This window comes from Mauremys mutica, chromosome 16 (genome assembly GCF_020497125.1).
Source record: "Mauremys mutica isolate MM-2020 ecotype Southern chromosome 16, ASM2049712v1, whole genome shotgun sequence".
Taxonomy (NCBI): Eukaryota; Metazoa; Chordata; order Testudines; family Geoemydidae; genus Mauremys; species Mauremys mutica.
This window is the reverse complement of record NC_059087.1, coordinates 19,674,783-19,696,567: the sequence shown is the minus strand read 5'-3', so window position 1 is coordinate 19,696,567 and position 21,785 is coordinate 19,674,783. Positions and strand designations below refer to the sequence as shown.

Here is a 21,785-nt window from a genome sequence, read left to right as displayed (position 1 = left end):
TGGAAACTCTCCGTGGCAGCATCTCAATGCCAACAAAAATGTGTGGTGGGTTGGTTTCGTTTTTTTAAAGATCAAAGTAAAGCATTTTGCGTGATAATCTAAAACGAAAAAAATCAAAATGGAAACAAGACAGTTTGATCCAAAACCAAATTTTATGGGGAAATTTCTGGGAAACTTTGAAACTCTTTGTTTTCATTCCTGTTCAAAATGTGGCATCCAAGTCGCCTCCTTATTGTCCCCATGGGGATCTCACTGCACAGGATGTTGGGTGAGGAAGGAATGGCCTTTGGCTTTCTCACCTCAAAAACATCCACTTCCTCTCTGATCCCAGCAAGGTATAACCCCCTTTTCTGTAAGAGGTGGTAATTCCACACAGTTAGATGGAGCAATGCCAGCCAGGCGCTTGCTAAGGTTACTGGAGGTATCAGGCCAGCTGCCTGGCATCCATTTCTCTGATCCCCACTGATCAGCTATTTGTATTTTTAACACATCTGAATAAAGTCTAGGACATGGTCCCTCATGCTGCCAGGTGGTGTATAAATATTCTTGATCTGTTCCTGTGCCTGGTGATCTCTTCCCTTCCCTATCAGATGTATATCCCATGGTGTCCCGGTTGGTTACCTGCCATGTGAACAGAAGAACAGCTCGCCTCTTTCTGCCAGGGTTGATTATTTCTAGTAGATTATTTTTGTCTTTTCGGTGGCTGTTGCTGCTCTGTGTTTGTGGGCACATTCCCATTTCCCTGGGAGAAAGAGGCAGAGTATCCCCAAGAAGAAACCCTCTGCCCCATGTCTTCCCACCACAGGCTGGGTGTGAGGTGACTCACTCCTCTTTGCTAATAACCATTAACAATAACACTTAGCACTGATGAAGCACTTTCCATTGATAGATCTCAACCAACAAAGGGTTGCGGTGCCACATCACCCCAATAAAAACTCCTAGTGAATACACTGAAGTGTGCAGCCTGCTGTTGGGCCTGGAAATCAGAGAAATTATCACTGCTAGCAAGAAAATGCTACTCACCGAGTGGGTTCCTCAGCATGAAAAGCCAACGCCTCCAATATGGTTCTCAAGATGAGAGCTCATAACTTTGCAGGATTCCCCCATTTCCCCTTTAGCTCCACCCTAGCTTTGCTTTGGTGGGGTCAATTGCTTTGCATTTTTTAATCATGGCCAAAGTATATTCATTTCACTCTCCTTGTCTGTAAAAAGCTCCTGAGCTGTGTTTGCTCACATTGGGAATGAATAATAGACCTCGGGCAAAGCGGGGAAATGTCAGGTCGAAAGGGGAAGGGTTTCAGAAGTTACTAACAAGTGAAAATGAGGGGTTAGAATGGAAACTCTTGTGCAGCCTAAATGCCACCAAAGGCGACTGCAAATGTTCAGATAAATGTATCCTATCAGAGTGGTCACTGTTGGAATGAAGATGAAGTAGTGACCAGATACAGCAGAAGCTCATCACCAAGGACAGTCTCCTGCTCACAGGCCCATTTCCCTGGGTTCACAGGGACCAATCAGGTGACAGCAGATTAGCATAAAAGAGGTGTTTGGAGGCTCCTCCCCCAGGAGGCTCAATATAAAGGGCAGATACTGTCAGGCAGTCTCAGTGGATCTGGCTTTGTTTCTCCCCAGGGTCTGAAATCTCCTCATCATGATCTGGGCTCCCCTCATCGTCCTGCTGGGGATGTGGTGCAAAGGTGAGAACAGGGGAAGCGGGTTCAATACACATTGGAGTTGTTGCTGAAGCCAATGTGCAAACTGTGTCACTAGTGGCCAGGGATAGACAGGGAGGGTCTGACAGGTCTCCACCATATTTTTCCCAGGTTCCAGCTCACAGCCTGTGCTGACTCAGCCGCCCTCAGTGTCAGTGTCCCCAGGAAACACCGTGAAACTCTCCTGCACCATGAGCAGTGGGACCAGCATCAGTGGCTACCGTGTGTATTGGTACCAGCAGCAACCTGGGAATTCTCCACGATACCTGCTGAGATACAAGTCAGATTCTGACAAGGCTCTGGGGTCCCTGCTCGTTTCTCTGGTTCCAAAGACACGTCCAGTAACGCCGGCTATTTGACCATCTCCGGGGCCCTTGCGGAGGATGAGGCTGATTATTACTGTGCTGTGTGGCACAGTGATGCTTATCACAGCAACACAGACAGATGGGGAAGTGAGACAAAAACCTCCCTCCCCCAGCCTGGGCTCTGTATAGGCTGCAGAGTTTGGTCTCTAACACATCATACAGCTGTTCATCCAAAGGAAATTTGCTGCCTCAAAGCAATTCCCAGCTCCCTCTTCCTTCTCCTGCTGCAGGATAGGGCTCTGTACCCTTAACTTACCTAGGAATGAGCAGCCCCTCCGTCCTCAAAGGGGAGAGGGATACCTGCACCGTCCCCTCCCGTAGGTTCAAGTGACATCACTGTTCATGTCCTTCAAAGATCTCCCCAAAGGCAGGCGGCAAAGAGAAGGATCCATGAGCTGAGATTTGTAATGGAGTAAGGCCGGAAGGGCAGGGAGATGGGAGTGTGCAATGGTTAGGGGATTGGGGTTGTGGAGGAGGGTTCTGAAGTACTATTAAGGCTGCTATCACTGGCTGAGGGGTATATGTAAGATGAGAATGTCAGGTGCCCAGAGGGATTGGATGGGGTCAATGATTGGATGTTCTGAAGGCTAGGAAGGAAAATGTCCCCTGAGCGTGAGCCTGGATGCCAGGGAGGACTGGGGCAGGGGACTAGAAGAGAGAGTTTGAGAGGGACAATCTGTGAGCTCAGTTTGGCCCAAGGTGAGCTTGAGGTGCCAGGAACCAGGCCAGGCTGGGAGACCGGAGATGTAAGAGCAGGCTGCAGGAGCCAGGTCTGGGGTGGAGACGGGTGTTGGATGGAGAGTTGTCAGCACTGAGGTGATACTGACCCCATGGGAGGGGACAGGGTTACCCAGGGAGAAGGTGCTGAGGGGGGAGATAACAGGGTGGAGCAGAGAGCCCTGTGGGATGCCCAAAGGGAAGGGGAATAGGGAGGAGAGGAGCTGCCAGAGGAGCTGCTGTCAGAGTGGCCCGGGAGGTAGGATCTAAGCGAGCGGAGTCTCATGAAAGCCAAGTGGGGAGAAGGTGCCTGATGTGGCTGCTCATTTTAAAATTCAGCGGGCTGGGAGCAGCTCATATAAGCATGTTTCTAAGGGAGTCCAGGGCCTCCTGAGGGAAGGGCAGGGTGTCTCTCCCTGTCCCAACATTTCCTCACAGCGAATCTGGTGCAGTGCTGTCTCCTTCACACACGAATGTTCAGGGGCTACAGCTCCAGCCCAGTTACTCAGCAGCCCAGGCCTTCGAGAGCCCATCAGCCCAGGGCACTGCTCTCTGCGCTGGTTTCCTGCTAAATACGGGAGAAAATTCAAGGATTCAGCCTCCATTTAAACTACTCCATGGACCTAGCTCAAGTCACCCAAGGGGACTCCAGGGTGCTGTGTGCGGCACTGGGACTCATGGGGAGCCGGGGATCATGGACCGGTCCACAGCTCTCCAGCCAGCCTCAGTGAGTCCCCACTGCTCCGAGCCTTCCCTGGTGCCCAGCGCCCAACACCTCAATCCTGATCCCCCTCCCAGCTCCGTATCTCGCTGGGATCTCTGACGTGCACTGATCCTGCCACAGGCCTTAGGAGCTTAGCAGGAACTGTCGGCTTAATGTGGAGTTCTGCTAAGGTCCAGCGCAGCTCCTGGGGGCTGGAAAATCTGCGGGGAGAAATATCTGGGCCTGGGAGCAAGAATCAAGGTGCAGAACTGGGCTAGCGGGAGGTACTGGCTGCGATGGTACAGCTGTTAGGGGGTAAGTGAGTATTGCCAGTGCAGCCCTAAATACTGGGGGAGCTCGTCGTCTGTGATGTGCCAGAGAGGAGCTGCCATCCATTGCCCCTTGCAATGGCCCGTTCAGTTAGAAGCTGCTGGGGGATGCAGAACTCCGTTGGAGATTTAGGAGCCTTCTGTATCCTCAGGAAGCTCAGATTTATAATGACAAAACTGACCCTAAATAATAACAATTCCTTTTTCCTGGTGCCTCTTAGTGTCCCTGTTTCCTGGTTACTTTACCGGTGACGTGGCACAAGGAGAGAGAGTTGTTAATAGGAGGAAAGTAAGTGCAGCCAGACATGGGTCATGTCAGGGCCCCTATGAAACACGCACTCCAGTAAACTCTGTGTATCCCAGGACCCACGCGATCACAGGGGCATGATTTTCAGGACATTTCAATGGTGCTTTTACCCTGGCGGTGCCCATCTCCTCCTGGGGACCCCTGTGAGGTAGGGAAACATTGTCACCCCCACTGAGGCACACAGTCGCTAAGTGACCCGGCCAAAGTCACACGGAAAGTCGGTGGCAGTGCGAGGAATTGAACCTGGTTTCACACATCCCTGCTCAGTGTCTCAACCAGGGAGCACCTTTCCTCCCTCGAGTAACGCGACAAGCCATTATTTCCTCTCTCAGGCAGATACTTTTTGATATTTCTCTGAGGACATTTTCTTGCTGGCTGATAGAGGCTAAGCACCTGCCTGTCTGGGGGCTCGTGCTCCGAGCTAAATCCTGTCCAGAAAGAGAATTTCCCCTGACCAACAGCCTCCCTTTTCCCTGCTCCGCTTCTTCCCTCCAGTCTGATGCTGGCAGCCGCCTCTCCGTTTATTGCTCTGTCTCCTCTGCACTGAGGCCTTTATTTCTCCCATGCCCAATATTTAAATTTCCAGCAACCCGTTTACTTCTGTCCTGTCCCATTGGCCCGGGAGATTGGTAGCTGGAGATGCTGCAGAAGGCTCTGGAGGCTGCACCAGTTGGTCCCCAGGAATATAAACTTTTCCCTTAGCTCAGCACCAATGTGGGGCTCCACTATTTCTAACCATAATGTATAAACGCTGGTTTTGTGCCTATCGGGGGCAGGCTCTGGGTGATTAGGTGACCCAGCAGGACGTCCTGGGCGCTGGGATTGTTTTTATTTTCTCCTTGTAAATGAAAAGTGGCAGCATTTTCTGCTTCATTCAATATGGGAGTTTCCTCACTTATACCCATTTCTCTCCAATAGCTTCAGTGGTCTTAGATTTATACCAGTGTCTGTGGGATGAGAACTAGACCCAAAGTCTCTCCCCTTTGTCTGTGTCCCTGTCAGAAGGCTGAGTGAGGTGCCAGCAGCAGCCAGTGAGCAGGGAGCAGATTTGCATGAAGGGGCCGTTCTCCAGCTCAGAATTGGACGGTTCCAGCCACAGATCATTTTTTTCTCTCAGGAAGCCAAACTCGTCTGGATTCCCACCATGGCCTGGACCCCTCTGCTCCTCATGCTGCTCACTTACTGCTCAGGTGCTTTAAGGCAGTGGTTTTCGACCTGTGGTCTGCAGACTATGTTTAAGATTTCTAAAGGGGTCTGCACCACCATTCAAAAAATTTTAGGGGTCTGCAAATGAAAGAAGATTGAAAACGACTACTCGAAGGGTTCGTTTTTTCTAATGGCAGCCTGCAGGTTATGTAAAGTGACAATAAAGCCAATGTTAAGTCATTTTATCATGTGTTTTCTTCTCTTGATTAGGTTCTCTTGGCCATCTGTTAATTCACAATCACGTACATTCACTCTCTCTGTTACTGATCTGGGAGACAATCAACCCTTCTCTGTAGAAGTGCTGGGTTTAGCAGTATTGGACGGATAGCGCAGTTCAATATCCATGAACATGAATGTGCGCTATATGGGATTCACACACCTTTCTATTTGCTCTCCATGAACATCTCTTTGTGACACTTTTTCTTACATGGACTCTCCCTCCAAACACTTGTGTGACTGTCTTAGCCTGGCGATTCACAGCAGAAGAGTTCACTTGACCATCCTGGAATCTTTCTAACTTCTGTCCACTTGGTTATAAAATTTTAACCATCCAGTCAAAGGGCAGAAATAATACCATGATGTGACTTAAATGACCAATTAGATATCACGAATGTGGCTGTCTGGAATCCCTGGGGAACAACTTCCCCTGGTGGTGTGTGTTTGTTTATTTTTAATCTCTGGGGTGAAATACACCCTTATGGGGTGATTCTGCTCTAGATATTGTAATGAGGGAATCTTCCAGGGGGCAGCCTCTCCCCGACTTTTTCCTTTGGGGCAGTTTGACTCAGTTCTGGTACATTCTTTGGGTCACACACATCATGTGACAGCAAAATATCAGGGCCCTCACCCTACCTAAAGCATCATCAGTGTGAAGTCCAGACCTCCGTATTTTGATGTTTCATCATTAAAATAGCTGCTGACATTGCTTCCTCCGCAGGCAGGGCCGGTGTGGTTACCACGGGAGCACAACTGAAAGTGCTTTTATAAGCCAGAAGCTCGTCACTGATGGACTCTCCCTCCCCCATGGTCATCTCCAGGTGTTGACACAGACCAGCGAAAGAGAGCAGATTAGCATAAAGGGTGGAGCTTGAAAGCTCATCACTCAGGAGGGTTAATATAAGGCCAAGACACTGTAGTGTATGTTCAGTGTATCTGGCTGTGACTTTTCCAACAGCCTGAAATCTCCTCATCATGCTCTGGGCTCCTCTCGTCGTCCTGCTGGGGACGTGGTGCACAGGTGAGAATGGGGAAAGGGGAGAAGATGAAAGATTCCTGTTCCCCACTCTGCAGAACTCGTCCCCTGCAAGGTGAGGTACCAGAGTGGGGTCTCTCTGAGCGCTAACACCTTTTACCATTGTATCCCCAGCCTCCAGCGCCCAGCCTGTCCTGACTCAGCCGCCCTCCATGACCGCATCCCCTGGACAGACAGTGAAAATCTCCTGTTCCATGAGCAGTGGGGTCACTGTGCAGAGCTATCCCCAGAGCTGGCTGCAACAGACGCCTGGCAGCCCTCCGCGACACCTGCTCTATTACTATAGCAGCACGAGCAGGGGCTCTGGGGTCCCCGACCGATTCTCAGGGTCCAAGGAGAGCTCCAGCAATGTTTGGTATTTGACCATCACCAATGTCCAGGCAGAGGATGAGGCTGATTATTACTGTGCTGTGCGGTATGACAGCACGGGAGTGTCTCACAGTGATACAGCCACATGGGGAAGTGAGACAGAAACATCCCCTGAGCAAATTGCATCCTCCCTGGCATAGGTCTGAGCTGGCAGCTACTCTGGCTGCAGAGGGTGGGGTCTGGCTGTGACATTGTCTGTCGATACCAGAGACTTGACTGCATGACGCTCACTGTGTCCCTGTGCAGGGAGTCAGGAGTTTGTTGGGTCTGGTGCTGGTGGCGTCAGGTTCTTCCACCTTTTCCTTCTCGGTTCGGTGTCAAGTGAACTCCCAAACTCTGAAAGTGAATCTGAGTCCCAGCTGGTCTTGTCTGGACACCACGAGTCTGCAGATTTCACTCTCAACCATTAACTGGCCTAGGGTTGTTCTGAGGTTTCACAGACTTTTCCATGACCCTGCTCTGAGTTTGTAAAGCAACCCCAGAGCAGGTGAGAGTCTCTTGTGTTTGTGTTTCAGTTCCTCCCCAGCCTGCAAGGAAACAGATCTTCTTGGTCTCTCTCCCCTACGATACCCCCCAGTGATCCTCACTGTCTGTTAAGAGATAACAGTCAGAGCAGATATGTGAACACACTAAAGTTAACCACTAGGGGGAGCTCTTCATCTACAGTATGTGAAAGATGTGAGAAAATCCCTTTCTACTACAAGAACGGAATCAACAGGTGGGGTTGTTGCAGGAGCACCCCCTGTGAATAGCATACAGCATACAGCTCATAATAGCATACAGCATACAGCTCATAATTTCTGCAGGATCTGACACAGATCTGACACAGAGCAGCTGTGCTCTCTGGTTCTATGATACAGTGGTTCTCTAGTACACTTGCCCATATTCTAGGCAGGACTGATTCTATTTTTAGATACCAAAAAGGAGGGATTGACTCAGGGAGTCATTCCCAATTTTGGCTTTTGTGCCCCTGGCTAAGAGCAGCCAGGGGCACTTATGACAGCAACAGATGGAGCAGTGCAAAAGGACTGGTAGCCACGATCATCTTATTACCAATTTATGGTATGGTAGATGGTACAATATGGCTGGTAACCATCTCTGCTATCATGCAAAAGCATGCTGCTGTGTAGCGCTGCTGAATCGCCTCTGTGAGCGGCATCTAGTACACATACGGTGACAGTCACAAAAGGCTAAACAGGCTCCATGATTGCCATGCTATGGCATCTGCCAGGGCAATCCAGGGAAAAAAGGCACAAAATGCTTGTCTGCCGTTGCTTTCCCAGCGGAAGGAGTGACTGACGACATTTACCCAGAACCACCCGCGACAATGATTTTGCCGCATCAGGCACTGGGATCTCAACCCGGAAATTCCAAGGGGCGGGGGAGGCTGCGGGAACTATGGGATAGCTACGGAATAGCTACCCACAGTGCAATGCTCCAGAAATCGATGCTAGCCTCGGACCGTGGACGCACACCACCGATTTAATGTGTTTAGTGTGGCCGCGCACACTCGATTTTATACAATCTGTTTTGTTAAACCGGTTTATGTAAATTCGGAATAATCCCGTAGTGTAGACGTACCCTGAGATACAGACGTGGTTCTGGATTACAAGGGCTTTTCAACTGTGCTAAGAAATCTCACCCTGATAGCTTCAAGTAATCCCCCTCAAGCTTGTCCTATTACTAACGTACTAATGGTCTTCATTATAGAGCACTTTCCCACCAGGAACCTCAAGATCTTTAGTCATCAAGATTTAAGTTTCCCAACACCCATGCGAGGTATTATAAAGGCCTTTCTGCAGGACGAACGACACGCACAACACACTCCTTCTACCTCACAAAACCCAGCTGACCAAAAAATAAAAAATACTCCCCTGAAACAAATTAACATGAAACAAAAATTAACCAAGCAGCCAACTGTGAAAAGAAAATTAATAAACTAAAAATAACCAAACCCGCAACCCCTACCCCAAGCATAGTTTTTACCCCAAAATGGGAGGAAGCGCTGCTGGCCACTGGGGACTTTCTGTGGAACGACCTCAGATACGATGGTGATGGGAGGCAGCCTGAACCCCTAAAATAAGATCCTTGTTTTATAGATGGGGAAAGCTAGGCTCAGGGATGTCTAGACTTTGGCCAGGGTCATTCATCACACCTGTGGCAGAGGTGCTAATCAAAATGTTGTCTCCTGACGGCCAGAGCACTCTTCCAACTTGCAGGCCAGGCTCCCTCGGAAATAGTCTGCTTTGGAGTTCCATCACCCCCACCTCCGCTTCCCTGTCTTCTGCTGGCACCTCCTCATTCCCTTGTATCTTTATATAGACCTGTAAACACGACAGAAATACCTTCAGTGCAGTGAACTCTCGGGAGAATACGTCGTTGGTAGCTCTCTGATACATTTTCCCACCAGCTGAGAGAGGCTTAGCAGGGGTATGAACTTGAGCTCTGAGCAAAAACCCAGAGTGAAGCTCAACAGAACTCCCCCAAACTAACGTCATCCCTTCCTCTTCTAGCCTACAATCCAATGGCATAATTATCACCCCTCCGAGTGCAGGTCTCTCTCTATCAGACTCAGCCCTTTGCGTCCAGAACTGCCCTGAATGTAACTATCCAACACTAGATTATGGGTTATTATCCTCCCATACAATTAGACCAGGAGCTTCCTTTGCTAACACCGCAGAAGACTTTGTAAGGTGCAGTGGATGGTCCCCAGGTATATAAAAGTACCCCCCAATGCAGTGCCGGTGTGGATAGGATATTTCTAACCCTAATGTGTAAAGGATCCTTTTATGGCTATGAACAATGGGCTCTGTATGGTTCAGTGACTCAGCAGGACGCCTTTGGCTCTGGATGATATTTAAATTTCGTTAAATGTTTGAATTTATGCAGAGAGGCCCTGATTCTCCACTCACTTACACCGTTTGTACAACAGTTCGGCTGCACGAACATCAGTGGAGTTACCCCGGATTTACACTGGTGAGAAACAGAGAAGAATTGGGCGTAGAGACTGGTCCCTGCGTCTGCCCCTCTCAGATGGGTGAGTGAAGATGCTTGAGAAGCCAGTGAGCAGGGAGCAGATTTGCATGAAGGGGCCGTTCTCCAGCTCTGGGGGTTTAAGAGAGAATCAGAGGGTTCTAGCCTGAGACCCGTTTGCCTCAGGAAGCCGAGCTCGTCTGGATTCCCACCATGGCCTGGGTCCCTCTGCTCCTCACGCTGCTCACTTACTTCTCAGGTACTACAAAGGGGCAATCTTTCCCCCAAGCTGCTTGCAGATCATGTTAACTGGGGATAAAGTCAATGTTGTTGAGTTATTTTGACACAATGTTTTCTCCTGTCTCAGGTTCTCTGGCCCAGTACGTGCTGACTCAGCCGCCTTCAGTGTCTGTGTCTCCAGGGCAAAATGCTCAACTAACCTGCTCAAGGAACAACAATGATAGCAGGAGTGTGCAGTGGTTCCAACAGAAACCTGGCAGTGCCCCACTACTTGTTATATATGGTGATAGCAGCAGACCCTCCGGAATCCCCGATCGATTCTCTGGGGCCAACTCCGGGAACACGGCCACGTTAACCATCACTGGAGTCCAGGCGCAGGACGAGGCTGATTATTACTGTCAGGTGTGGGACAGCAACCCTGCTTGCTCACAGTGACACAGCCAGATGGGGAAGTGAGACACAAACCTCCCATTTCAAAGGGAACGTGTCATGTTATTGTCTTTAATGAGCATATCTGCCAGAGGTGGGGAAGGTGCATGAAAGGAGGTTGTTTCCAGTCAACCCAGAAACCTTTCCTGCCAGCTGTGGAGTACAAGTCACGTCCTGGGTGTCCCCATGGAGAGCTCCCTACACTGCAGGGCTTTTATCCAGACTGTATTTAGGAAGGAGGGGGCTGGGGGGTGGATGTATTTGTAAGCCGTGTGCCCTCACCTATGGGCTGTTTAAACACTGAAAGGAAAACCTGGTGCCCCTTCCTGCTGCCTGGTTCTGTGTTATTCCCCCCACCAACTGCCTGCTCAGATCTCTCCCCTGGTGATGTCAGCTCTCCCCTGGCAAAAGGCCATGGCTGGGGCCTGTTTCCCAAACATGCACGTCCAAGCACAGATCGCCCTTCCCTTGCCTCAGGGCCCGACAGAGAAGTTATACAGTCTGTCCCACGGGATAAACCGTCCTCAAAGAGGCAGGACAGTGGAATTATCCCTGTTCCCAACCCAGAAGCTCTGAGCCCTGCTGGCGGGAGGACGGTCCTATTCCTCCCACAGTCCACAGCCCCCTCCTGTCAAGGGCAGTGTGACTGAAACTGGGGTCTTTCTCTGTCATATTAGCGATGGTCAGTGATAAGGGCTGTGACATGCACAGAGCTCTAAGGAGCGACAAGTGGAGGGGAGGGGAAAACTTCTGGGCTCCTGGAGCCGGGTCCTGTCCCTGCGGCTAATGGATGCTGTGTGCAGGAGACGCTCCGGGGACTGCAGAACATGCCTGGCTTGACCGAACGAGAGAACAGGATCCAGCCGAAATGTGGAACATCCTGCAAAGTGCGCCACATTGGAGAGCTCCCCTGCCTGCTGCCATCAGGGGAGCAGCCGCCGACAAGGAGCCTCTGGGGTGAGCTCCAACCTCCAGGCGAGAGCAGAGTCAGATTTAGTCTTTGAAACTGTGAACATCGCAGAAGTAAACTGGGGGTAAATATTTGCCGGTAGGCAGTAAAGTGCTGCTCTGATTCCCTCCCCACCCTGCTGCAGTCTGGATGCCAGAGAAAGGATCTGAGAGTCCCCCGCCCCACACTGACCTCAGGCCAGTCTGCCACAGCACCCTGTGTGGGAGATCAGCACTACTCAGAAAAGCATCAGCAAGCTCCTCTATCCAGCCCAGGACTGGCTTCATCGTGTGGCTTACGGGACTGCACAGAACCCACTGAAACCCTGGGGGCCCCCTGGGAGGTGGGGACTCTGAGCATTATGGGATAGAGTCTAGCTCCACCCTCCCCAAGCCAATATGGAAACAAGTAAATCTTTAGTAATCAATTTTTGACATTTCAGGTCCCGATTCAGGAAAGCATCTCTCCTCAGGACAGCAGTGAGCACGTATTTACCAATCAGCAAGTACTTCAGGGCTGCTCTGTATCGGGCCTGGTGTTGATGGGTCTCAGGTTTGAGTGGGTGGGCAATGTGGCAGGTAGATTCCCATCACACAGAATCCCCATGTCCTTTCACTGCCCCCAGACAGCGGACAAGGTTCCGCATTAGTCCCACGTGGATTATCACCCCATAAAGATCCCTAATGAAGAAGCCAAAACACCTGGAGCCCTGCCGTGGGGCCTGGAGAGCCGAGAAACCGTGGCTGCTGGCAAAGAACAGCTACTAAGCACATGCATCCCCAGCCACAGAAATCTCACCCTCCCGTGTGGTCCTGAAGTGGGTAGAAAGTGACTTATCAGCACCCCCAACCTTTACAATTTCCCCTGCCCACTCCACTAGCTTTACTCTAAACTGTTCAATGGTCGCCAGTGAGTATTGATTTGATTCTCCTTGTTCTCAGAATCTGCTAGTTGTGTTGGCTCAAACTGTGAGTGAGCAATGAACCTCTAGCAAAGCGGGGAAATGTCAGGCTGAAAGGGGAGGGTTTGGGAAAGTTACAAACCGGTGGAAACAAGGGATTGGAATGGAAACCGTCACCCAGCCTGAACTCCCACGGTTGCTACTGTGGATGAATAAAGAAAATGATCTCAGCTGAACTGGTCACAGTTGGCGTGGCTCTGAACCAGTGACCTTATACAGCAGGATCTCATCACCACCAACGATGCTCTCCCCTCCCACGTGCGTTTCCCTGTGGGGAAAAGGGACCAATCAGACAAGAGCAGATTAGCATAAAGGCGGGGCTGCATGCGCCTCCCCCAGGAGGATCAATATAAGAGGCAGATAGGTTCAGGTATTCTCAATGGTTCTGGCTGTTTTTCTCCCTAGGGTCGGAAATCTCCTCACCATGCTCTGGGCTCCCCTCATCGTCCTACTGGGGACGTGGTGCACAGGTGAGAACAAGGAGAGCACGTTAAACCCACAGTCATGTTACTGCTGAAGCCAGTGCTCAGACTGCATTAGTAGCTGGGAATGGACAGGGAGGGGTTGATAAATTTCCATCATATTTTCCAGGTTCCAGCTCCCAGTCTGTGCTGACTCAGCCACCCTCAGAGTCAGTGTCCCCGGGAAACACCGTGAAACTCTCCTGCACCGTGAGCAGTGGGACCAGCATCAATGACTACACTGTGTACTGGTACCAGCAGAAACCTGGGAATTCTCCACGATACCTGCTGACATACTATTCAGATTCCAGCAAGCACCAGGGCTCTGGGGTCCCTGCTCGCTTCTCTGGTTCCAAAGACACGTCCAGTAACACCGGCTATTTGACCATCTCTGGTGTCCTGGCAGAGGATGAGGCTGATTATTACTGTGCTGTGTGGCATAACAATGCTTGTCACAGTGACACAGACAGATGGGGAAGTGAGATAAAAACCTGCCCTCTCATCCCCCAGACCAGGGTCTGTGGAGCCCTAGACAGAAGTCACACGGTGCAGAGTTTGGTGTGTAGTGTAGCACTTCACCTAAATAACTGCTCCTCCCAAGAAAATCCACTTCCTCATAACTGCTCCCTCCTCATTACACTTCTGTAGCAGAGAAGCTGTCAGCTTCCTCTAGATAGGAGTTAACATCGCTACTCTCATCATGGGGAGAGGGAGAGATTCAGCTAAAGTTACAGACTCAAGTGACATCAGGGCCCAGGCTCATTCAAAGGCCTCCTGCAAAGAGAAGGAGGAGGTTAGAAGAACCTCTGATTTCTAATGTAGGAATGTCCAGGGGGACGGGAAGGGAGTTAATGGCTATGGAAACGGGAAGAAGGGGCATGACATGAGCGTGGTAGGGAAACAAAGGGCACATCAGGCTCACACCCGCCGGCTGAGTGGATGCGCAGCAATTTCTGGGGACTTTCAAAAGCCTGCGCAGGGAGGAAAATCTGGGCCTGCGAGTCTGAGCCAAGGTCCCGGAAGGGGGGTGGGGAGCAGGAAGTAGAACTGGAAATGATGGTAAAGGTGCTAGTTGAGGTAAGTGCAAGTGACCATGTAGCTCTAGCCATGAGGGGGAAACCGTCACCTGCAATACACCAAACAGGAGACAGTAACTTTCAGACTACACCTGCCGGCTGGATTTAAAGTCACAACAGTTCCCGCCGTTCTCCTTCTTTCTCTGTGGGCAGCGAGGGCTAGTTGGAGCGGGTGGGAACTGGAGGGGAGCAGGTGCAGTCAGACATCACCATAGAGGAGCCCGTTTGAAACACACACACTCCAGTTTCATGAGCTGTCTCAGGAGGGTGTCTCAAGGGGTCGCTTTCTTGGTAATTCTCTGATGACATCTGCTCCCTGCTCATACAGGCCAAGCAGGTGCCTGTAAAAGAAATAGCTCTGAGGAGAAACCAGCCCAAAGTAAATACAGACCTTCCCCTTGATGGCTTCACCTCGGCCCTAGGACCTGATGGTGTGAGCCCCTCTCCGTGTGGAGGACGATCTCTTGCAGACCGAGCCCTTTGCTTTCCCAATCCTATTATGCTCTGCATTTACATCGCCAGCCACCAGATGCCTGGTTCCCGTTTACAGCTTCAGAGCTTAACGTTAGGAGAGTCCTGCTGGAAACACTGTAGGGAGCTTTGAAACTGCAGGGGAGGGTCCTCAGGAACATAACCTTTCCCCCAAGCAGTGCCAGCCTTAATATGATATTTATGGGATGATTGGAGAATGGGGACAGGAGAGCGACTGGGAGGGAAGATCTCTGAGCTCGGTTGTGCCCAACGTGAGCCTTTGAAGCCAGGAGCCAGAAACAGCTGAGATGCAGGAGCGAGATTCTGTGCAAGATGAGCGTGAGGTCAGGAGCCAGGTCTGGAGTGCAGAGGTGTGTAAGCGAATTGTCAGTGTAGCAGTGACACATCCCATGTGGGCGCAGTGGGTCACCCCAGGGTGAGGTGCAGTGGGAGAAAGGAGCGGGGGGTGAAGAGAGAGCTCTCCTATCAAATCACAAACATTTTAAGCCACTCTCTTGGTTGTGGGGCAGCAGAATCCTGATGTTTGAGCACTCGGGGTTGGCAGTAGTGCCTCGCGGCAGTGGCCCAAGGAGGCTACCAGAGGGCTAGCAATCTGGGTGCTCGTGAAGGGAACTGAGAGGCTCCCCTCCCCCACTGAGCAGTCTGCCATGACCTTGAGTTTGACACGGCTCCGTTGTAAGGATGCCTTGCAAACCCTAGCAGCGCGGTCACTGCAGGACAAGAACTGAAATAACAACCTTATACAGCTGGATCTCATCACCCAGGGATGATTTCCCCCGGCTTGTACCCATCTCTCTGGTCAGCAGAGCGAATCATATAAGAGTAAATTAGCATAAAGGGTGGAGCTTGGATGCTGCGCACTCAGGAGGATCAATATAAGGGGCAGGTTCTATGGGGCACTCTCAGTGGATCTGGCTTTTTATCCGCAAAGGGTCTGAAATCTCCTCACCATGCTCTGGGCTCCTCTCATCATCCTGCTGGGGACGTGGTGCACAGGTGAGAACAGGGGGAGTGGGGTCAATACACATTGAAGTTGCTGCTGGAGTCAATGCACAAACTGTGTCACTAGTGGCCGGGGATGGACACCGTGGGGTTCACAGGCTTCTCCATTATTTTCCCAGGTTCCATCTCGCAGCCTGTGCTGACTCAGCTGCCCTCAGTGTCAGTGTCCCCAGGAAACACCGTGAAACTCTCCTGCACCATGAGCAGTGGGACCAGCATCAGTGGCTACTATGTGAACTGGTACCAGCAGAAACCTGGGAATTCTCCACGATACTTTCTGTATTACAAATCAGATTCTGACAAAGGCCAGGGCTCTGGGGTCCCTGCTCGCTTCTCTGGTTCCAAAGACACGTCCAGTAACACCGGCTATCTGACCATCTCCGGGGCCCTCACAGACGATGAAGCTGATTATTACTGTGCTCTGTGGCACAACAATGCTTGTCACAGTGACACAGACAGATGGGGAAGTGAGACAAAAACTTCCCCTCCCCAAGCCTGGGCCCTGCAAAACTTCACTGACTGTGGAGTTTTCTCTCCAGCCTAACATACGATAGCGCTGCTCATCACAAGGAAATTCATGCGTCACAGCTATTTTCTGCTCCCTGCTCATTCTCCTCCTGCAGGATGCGGGGCTGCCAGCTTAGTCTGCCTAAGGGTCAGTGCGGTGAAGGAGAGATGGCAGCTGATGTTACAGCCTCAAGTGACACCACTACTCAGGTGCTCCTAAGATCTTTTCTCCAGGAAAGAGCAGGTAGCTAGTACCCGAGATGCCTGATGTAGGAAAATCAGGTGGTCTGAGTGAAGGAGTCCCTCACTTGGCAGCACAGACTGGCGATGATCCCCAGACCTCAGCCTCCCAAACTGGATAAACCTGCCCTCCGTGCAGGCTCCTCATTGCTCTGCAGAGATCCTGTCACAGGACAGAGCTTCTCCCCCATGTGAGGCCTGTAGAATCAGTCTGATCGCAGCACCCAGAATCCTTCTGGGTTTCCTTTCTTTTCACCCCAGGAATGCCTGTTTTTCCCTGTCCTGGCATGGCACAACTCCCTATTCAATCAGAGCTGGCAAAATAGTGTCACTCGCCTTCTGTGCAACAGCCGGGTAGGTTTGTGGTCACCTAAAGCATCCCCCAGGTGTTCTCACAGCCCAGGTACATTGCTCCATAGTCTGGTCACTGCCCCCATGGTTGATCTTATGGTTGCACGGCGAAGCAGATCCGCCGCTCAGGCAGAGCTGCCCTCCTATTTTGAGGCCACAACTTGGACCGTTACCAGCGGGGCCTACAACACAAGGATAGCTGATGGGCCATGCTGGCATCTGGCATCGTTCTCGGTCTTTTCAGTGTGGGGAGGTGCATTTCAAAGCCAGAGGATAGATGTTTATTAATGGAGGCAAATTACTTTCCTGTTTTATTGCACTGAACCTGGTAACTGCACATCAGAGAGGATTCCTCTGACTCTCTCACACGTTTCATATCTCGCAAAAGGAGCCAGTGATTTCACTAGCGAAACCTCTCAAGAAAGAGTCTCAGTGTTAGAAATGAATCAGGATGATTTCAGCCCAGGTAGCGGTCACAACCTGGTGACTTTAGCCACTAGGGGGAGCGCTTTATCTCTAGAAGTGGAGCGTGAGACAATGCCGGCTGTGCAGCAGTGTGCACATATGTGAGGCTGCTGGGGACTGAAGTTCGGGGTTCAGCAGTCTGGAGCTGTGCTAAGACATTCCAGCAATGGGATGTAAAGACAGTAACACAGAAAACGTTCTCTTTAGAGTTCCGGATCCTTAACCCCATAATTGACACCAATTCCCCGCCACAGAAGTGAAAAGTAGAATACAGTGACTGCGCAGTCAGCGCCCCTCAGCTCTGCCATTTCTCTGGCTTTTACTCGCAGGTTGTGGTCAAAATAACCATCTCCTAATTAGTCATGCTTGAGACCCTCCCCTGTCTCAGGGCTCTGCTGGGTGAGGGAGGATGGAAGGGAGGTGCCAGAAGCAGTCAATGAGCAGGGAGAAGATCTGCATGAAGGGACCATTCTCCAGCTCTGGGGGTTTAAGAGAAATTCCAGCCACAGACCCATTGCATTCTTAAGATGCCTCCAAATCTTCCCAGCCGTCCTAGGTTCAGCACCTGTCTAGGTCTTATATCCATGGAAACCATCTCTCATCTCCCTCCATCAGGAGTTTACCAATCCTCCCCTTGGCCTGGGGAGGGTAAGGCAGAGACCAAGGGAGCTCAGGTTTATCCTTGTTGATCCTGATAGGGACAAATTGTGCCCTGCCTGCTGCTTGGTTCGTGTTCGTTCTCTGATCTCCCACCTGCTCTGGTATGGCCATGGAATGAGACAGGCTCTTCCCTGGTATTATTAGACTCAGGATACAGAGCCCCAAATTCCAGTGTCCCCAACCAGAGAAATCCTCATTTCCACGGGTTCCCAAAGCCATTAGTAGAGTCTGTCCCAGCAGGGGAACCTTCTCCATTTGCCGTTCTGCGCTCTGGCTCTTTAAACCCCAGGAGTCGATGCTGGTCAATAGCGGGGGGAGGGGTAGTTCACGATGGTGGTTGTAGCTGTGGCAGTGCGAGACCCCCCACTCTGGCCTCTCCACAGAGACTCTTCATGTTTCTCCCACTTGCTTTATTATTTAACCTCACCTCAATAAAAGACATTTCAGCCTGAAAAGTATCTTTGTGTGTGGGGAGCATAACAGGGCCAGCATAGGCGGCAAGTTATATGGGCCCATGGTGCCCGTGCTCCACCAATATTCAGGAACGTGGGCCCAACTCCACCACTGTTTGAGCGTATATTTTCAGAGCCATTCATAGGGATGGGACAGCTCTGCTTGGACCCGTTTTGAGCACCACCAAAAATTATACAAACCGGGCGTCCATGAGGACCAGACCAGGCCAGAGCAGAGACAGTGCCACATCATCCTACCTGCCCCACCCACACCAAGCTGAGTGCAGACTTTGATCCAGATTCCAGCTTCATCGCTTGTGTTCTTTCTAAGTCCAGGGGAAAATGGCACCTTAGACCTCTCTTAGGCCCTGATCCAGAGCCTGCAGAATTCAACGGTAAGACCCCCATTGACTCCAGCAGGCTTTGGGTCAGACCCTTAATGCCTTCTGAAGCCTTGCTGATGCAGCGTAATGAAACCTCCACAGAACAGCTGTCTCGAGTAGCGCTGCACAGATCTTCCAGTTCATTATTTATAAGCCTCCACTTGACTGAACCCCCACCCAGGTGCATTGATGCCTGGGATGGACACATCTTTTTATACCTTGTCCAGAAACATTCTTTTAGAGGTAAAGAAAAAGTGTCACAAAAACACATGTGAATGTCTTGGCTCAGCGGTTCATGTCAGAAGTCTTCACTCAGCCATTCTGGACTCTCTCTGATTTCTCCACCGGCCGATAAATGGTTCAGCCATTCAATGGAACAGCAGAAATAAAACCATGTGACTTAGGGGAGCAATCAGATATCATGAATAATGAATCAAAGTGAATAGCGTATGACCGTCTAGTGACGGGAAGTGTCTGTTAAACAATTCTAAATAACAACCAATGTTATATCAATCAAAATGGGTTTCTGGCTAATTTGCGAAGAGGAAAGAGTAAAATTCAATGAATAGTTTCCCCACCTCAAGTTTCTGGGCAGGGCAGGTCTCAAAGCTCCATGACGGTAGTTGTGGGGGGACTGGGGTGTGCTTGGTTCCAAAGCAGTTTGTGGGTGGATTATTTGTGTTCCGACATTATATCCCTTCTATCTGACGTGTCCCCAGCTCTTCCTGCCTCCTTGGTGGCACCAGGGTGACTGTCTTGGACCCACGGAGAACAACTTCTCGCCTTTCTTTTCAATCTCAGGGGGGAAATACCTCTTCTGGGGTGACTCTCCTCTAGATATTGTAATAAGCCAATCTCCTGTGGGGAAGCCTGAACTTGTCTTTTCCGTCTGCATTGGCTGGGCTCAGTTCTGCGACACTCTTTGGTCTTGCAGATCATTTAGCCAGAATATACCCGGTTTCCCACCCTACCTGTGGCCCCTTCAGTGCTGCAGGTTTAACTTTGAGCAGAGCGCTGGGGTTTTATAGCTTCCATCACACGCTTGAGTCAGCTGTGGTTACTACTGGAGCACAACTGAAAGCACTTTTATAAGCCGGGGGCTTCTCATGGAAGGTCTGTCCCCTCCCCTATGGCCATCTCCCGGTGTTGACACAGACCAGCGAAAGAGAGCGAATTAGCATAAAGGGTGGAGCTTGGAAGCTCCATCACTCAGGAGGGTTAATATAAGGCCAAGACATTGTAGTGTACGTTCAGTGTATCTGGCTGTGACTTTTCCAACAGCCTGAAATCTCCTCACCATGCTCTGGGCTCCTCTCATCGTCCTGCTGGGGACATGGTGCACAGGTGAGAATGGGGAAAGGGGAGAAGATTAAAAGATTCCTGTTCCCCACTCTGCAGAACTCGTCCCCTGCAAGGTGAGGTACCAGGGCCGGGTCTCCCTGAGCGCTAACACCTTTTACCATTGTATCCCCAACCTCCAGCGCCCAGCCTGTCCTGACTCAGCCGCCCTCCATGACCGCATCCCCTGGACAGACAGTGAAAATCTCCTGTTCCATGAGCAGTGGGGTCACTGTGCAGAGCTATCCCCAGAGCTGGCTGCAACAGACGCCTGGCAGCCCTCCCCGACACCTGCTCTATTACTATAGCAGCACGAGCAGGGGCTCTGGGGTCCCCGACCGATTCTCAGGGTCCAAGGAGAGCTCCAGCAACGTTTGGTATTTGACCATCACCAATGTCCAGGCAGAGGATGAGGCTGATTATTACTGTGCTGTGTGGTATGGCAGCGGGGAAGTGTCTCACAGCGATACAGCCACATGGGGAAGTGAGACAGAAACATCCCCTGAGCAAATCGCATCCTTCCTGGCATAGGTCTGAGCTGGCAGCTACTCTGGCTGCAGAGGGTGGGGTCTGGCTGTGACACTGTCTGTCGATACCAGAGACTTGACTGCGTGATGCTCACTGTGTCCCTGTGCAGGGAGTCAGGAGTTTGTTGGGTCTGGTGCTGGTGGTGTCAGGTCTTTCCATCTTTTCCTTCTCGGTTCGGTGTCAAGTGAACTCCCAAACTCTGAAAGTGAATCTGAGTCCCAGCCACTGGGCTCCTGCTGGTCTTGTCTGGACACCCTGAGTCTGCAGTGATTTCTCTCTCAACCATTAACCGGCCCAGGGTTGTTCCGAGGTTTCACAGACTTTTCGATGACCCTGCTCTGAGTTTGTAAAGCAGCCTCAGAGCAGGTGAGAGTCTCTTGTGTTTGTCTTTCAGTTCCTCCCCAGCCTGCAGGAGAACAGCTCTTCTTGATCTGTGTTTCCCATCCACCTCCCCACATGCCCTGCAGGGAACAAGGCTGCCTGTTGAGTAATAACATTCGTGATAGAAATGACGGTAGAAATGTAACCACTAGGAGGAGCTCATGATCTATAACATGTCAAAGATGAGAGTATCCATAGCTCGTTCTAAGGACCCTTCCTCCTACAAGCTGCTGAGATCCAGAAGTGTGTCTAGATTACAGGGGCATTTCATCTATAGTAAGAAATCTCACATTTATAACTACTACAAATCCCACTACGGAATGTACTATTACTAAATACTAATGAGCTGCATTTTATAGCAAGTTTTTCAAGACCCGCAGGATCTCTACAGAGGTTACTGACTTACGGTTCACAATACCCATGCAGACTATGAGAAAGGCCTTTCTACAACAAGAAATGACATTCATAACCATGACACTCCCTTCTACCCACAAATCCCAGCCGAACAAAAACCAAAAGGTAAAAAGTAACCCCCCCAAAACTAATCAGCTAGGAACAAAAACCTAACAAACAATCAAGAAAAGTAAATGAATGAAATCTAAAAAATCTAACCCACAAACCCTCCACCAGCAGAGTTTCTACCCTGAGTAGGGTCAGAGACTCCATTAGGGTCTCCATTGTTGCTATCAGTTTTACATGGCGGGTGCTCAGATGCTGTGGTGATGGGTGGTGGTATAAACTCCCTAGATAAGGTAGGAGCCTCGTTTTATTGATGAGGAAATTTGGGCTCACAAAAAGTTAGACTTTGGCCATAGTCATTCAGCAGGGCTGGGAATCAAACCTGTATCGCCTGACTCCCAGAGCACTCTTCTAACCTACAGCTCCTGCTTCCTCTCAAACAGTCTACTCTGGAATTCCAGCAGCCCCACCTCCCATC

At 50.7% G+C, this 21,785-nt stretch overlaps 2 protein-coding genes and 2 gene segments (V, D, J or C); all 4 read left to right on the top strand.

Annotated features, from left to right (window-relative positions):
• Nucleotides 1-21,785, top strand: part of LOC123351200 (immunoglobulin lambda-1 light chain-like) — a 624,702-nt gene that overhangs the window by 198,494 nt on the left and 404,423 nt on the right. The gene's annotated exons all lie outside the window — the stretch shown is intronic.
• The window catches only part of LOC123351197 (immunoglobulin lambda-1 light chain-like), a 668,923-nt gene that overhangs the window by 249,562 nt on the left and 397,576 nt on the right, over nucleotides 1-21,785 (top strand). The window lies entirely within an intron of this gene.
• The window catches only part of LOC123351198, a 576,764-nt gene that overhangs the window by 183,312 nt on the left and 371,667 nt on the right, over nucleotides 1-21,785 (top strand).
• Nucleotides 1,623-2,077, top strand: LOC123351208. The segment is given in 2 exon segments: nucleotides 1,623-1,697; nucleotides 1,824-2,077. Coding segments are annotated over 2 exon segments (294 nt in total).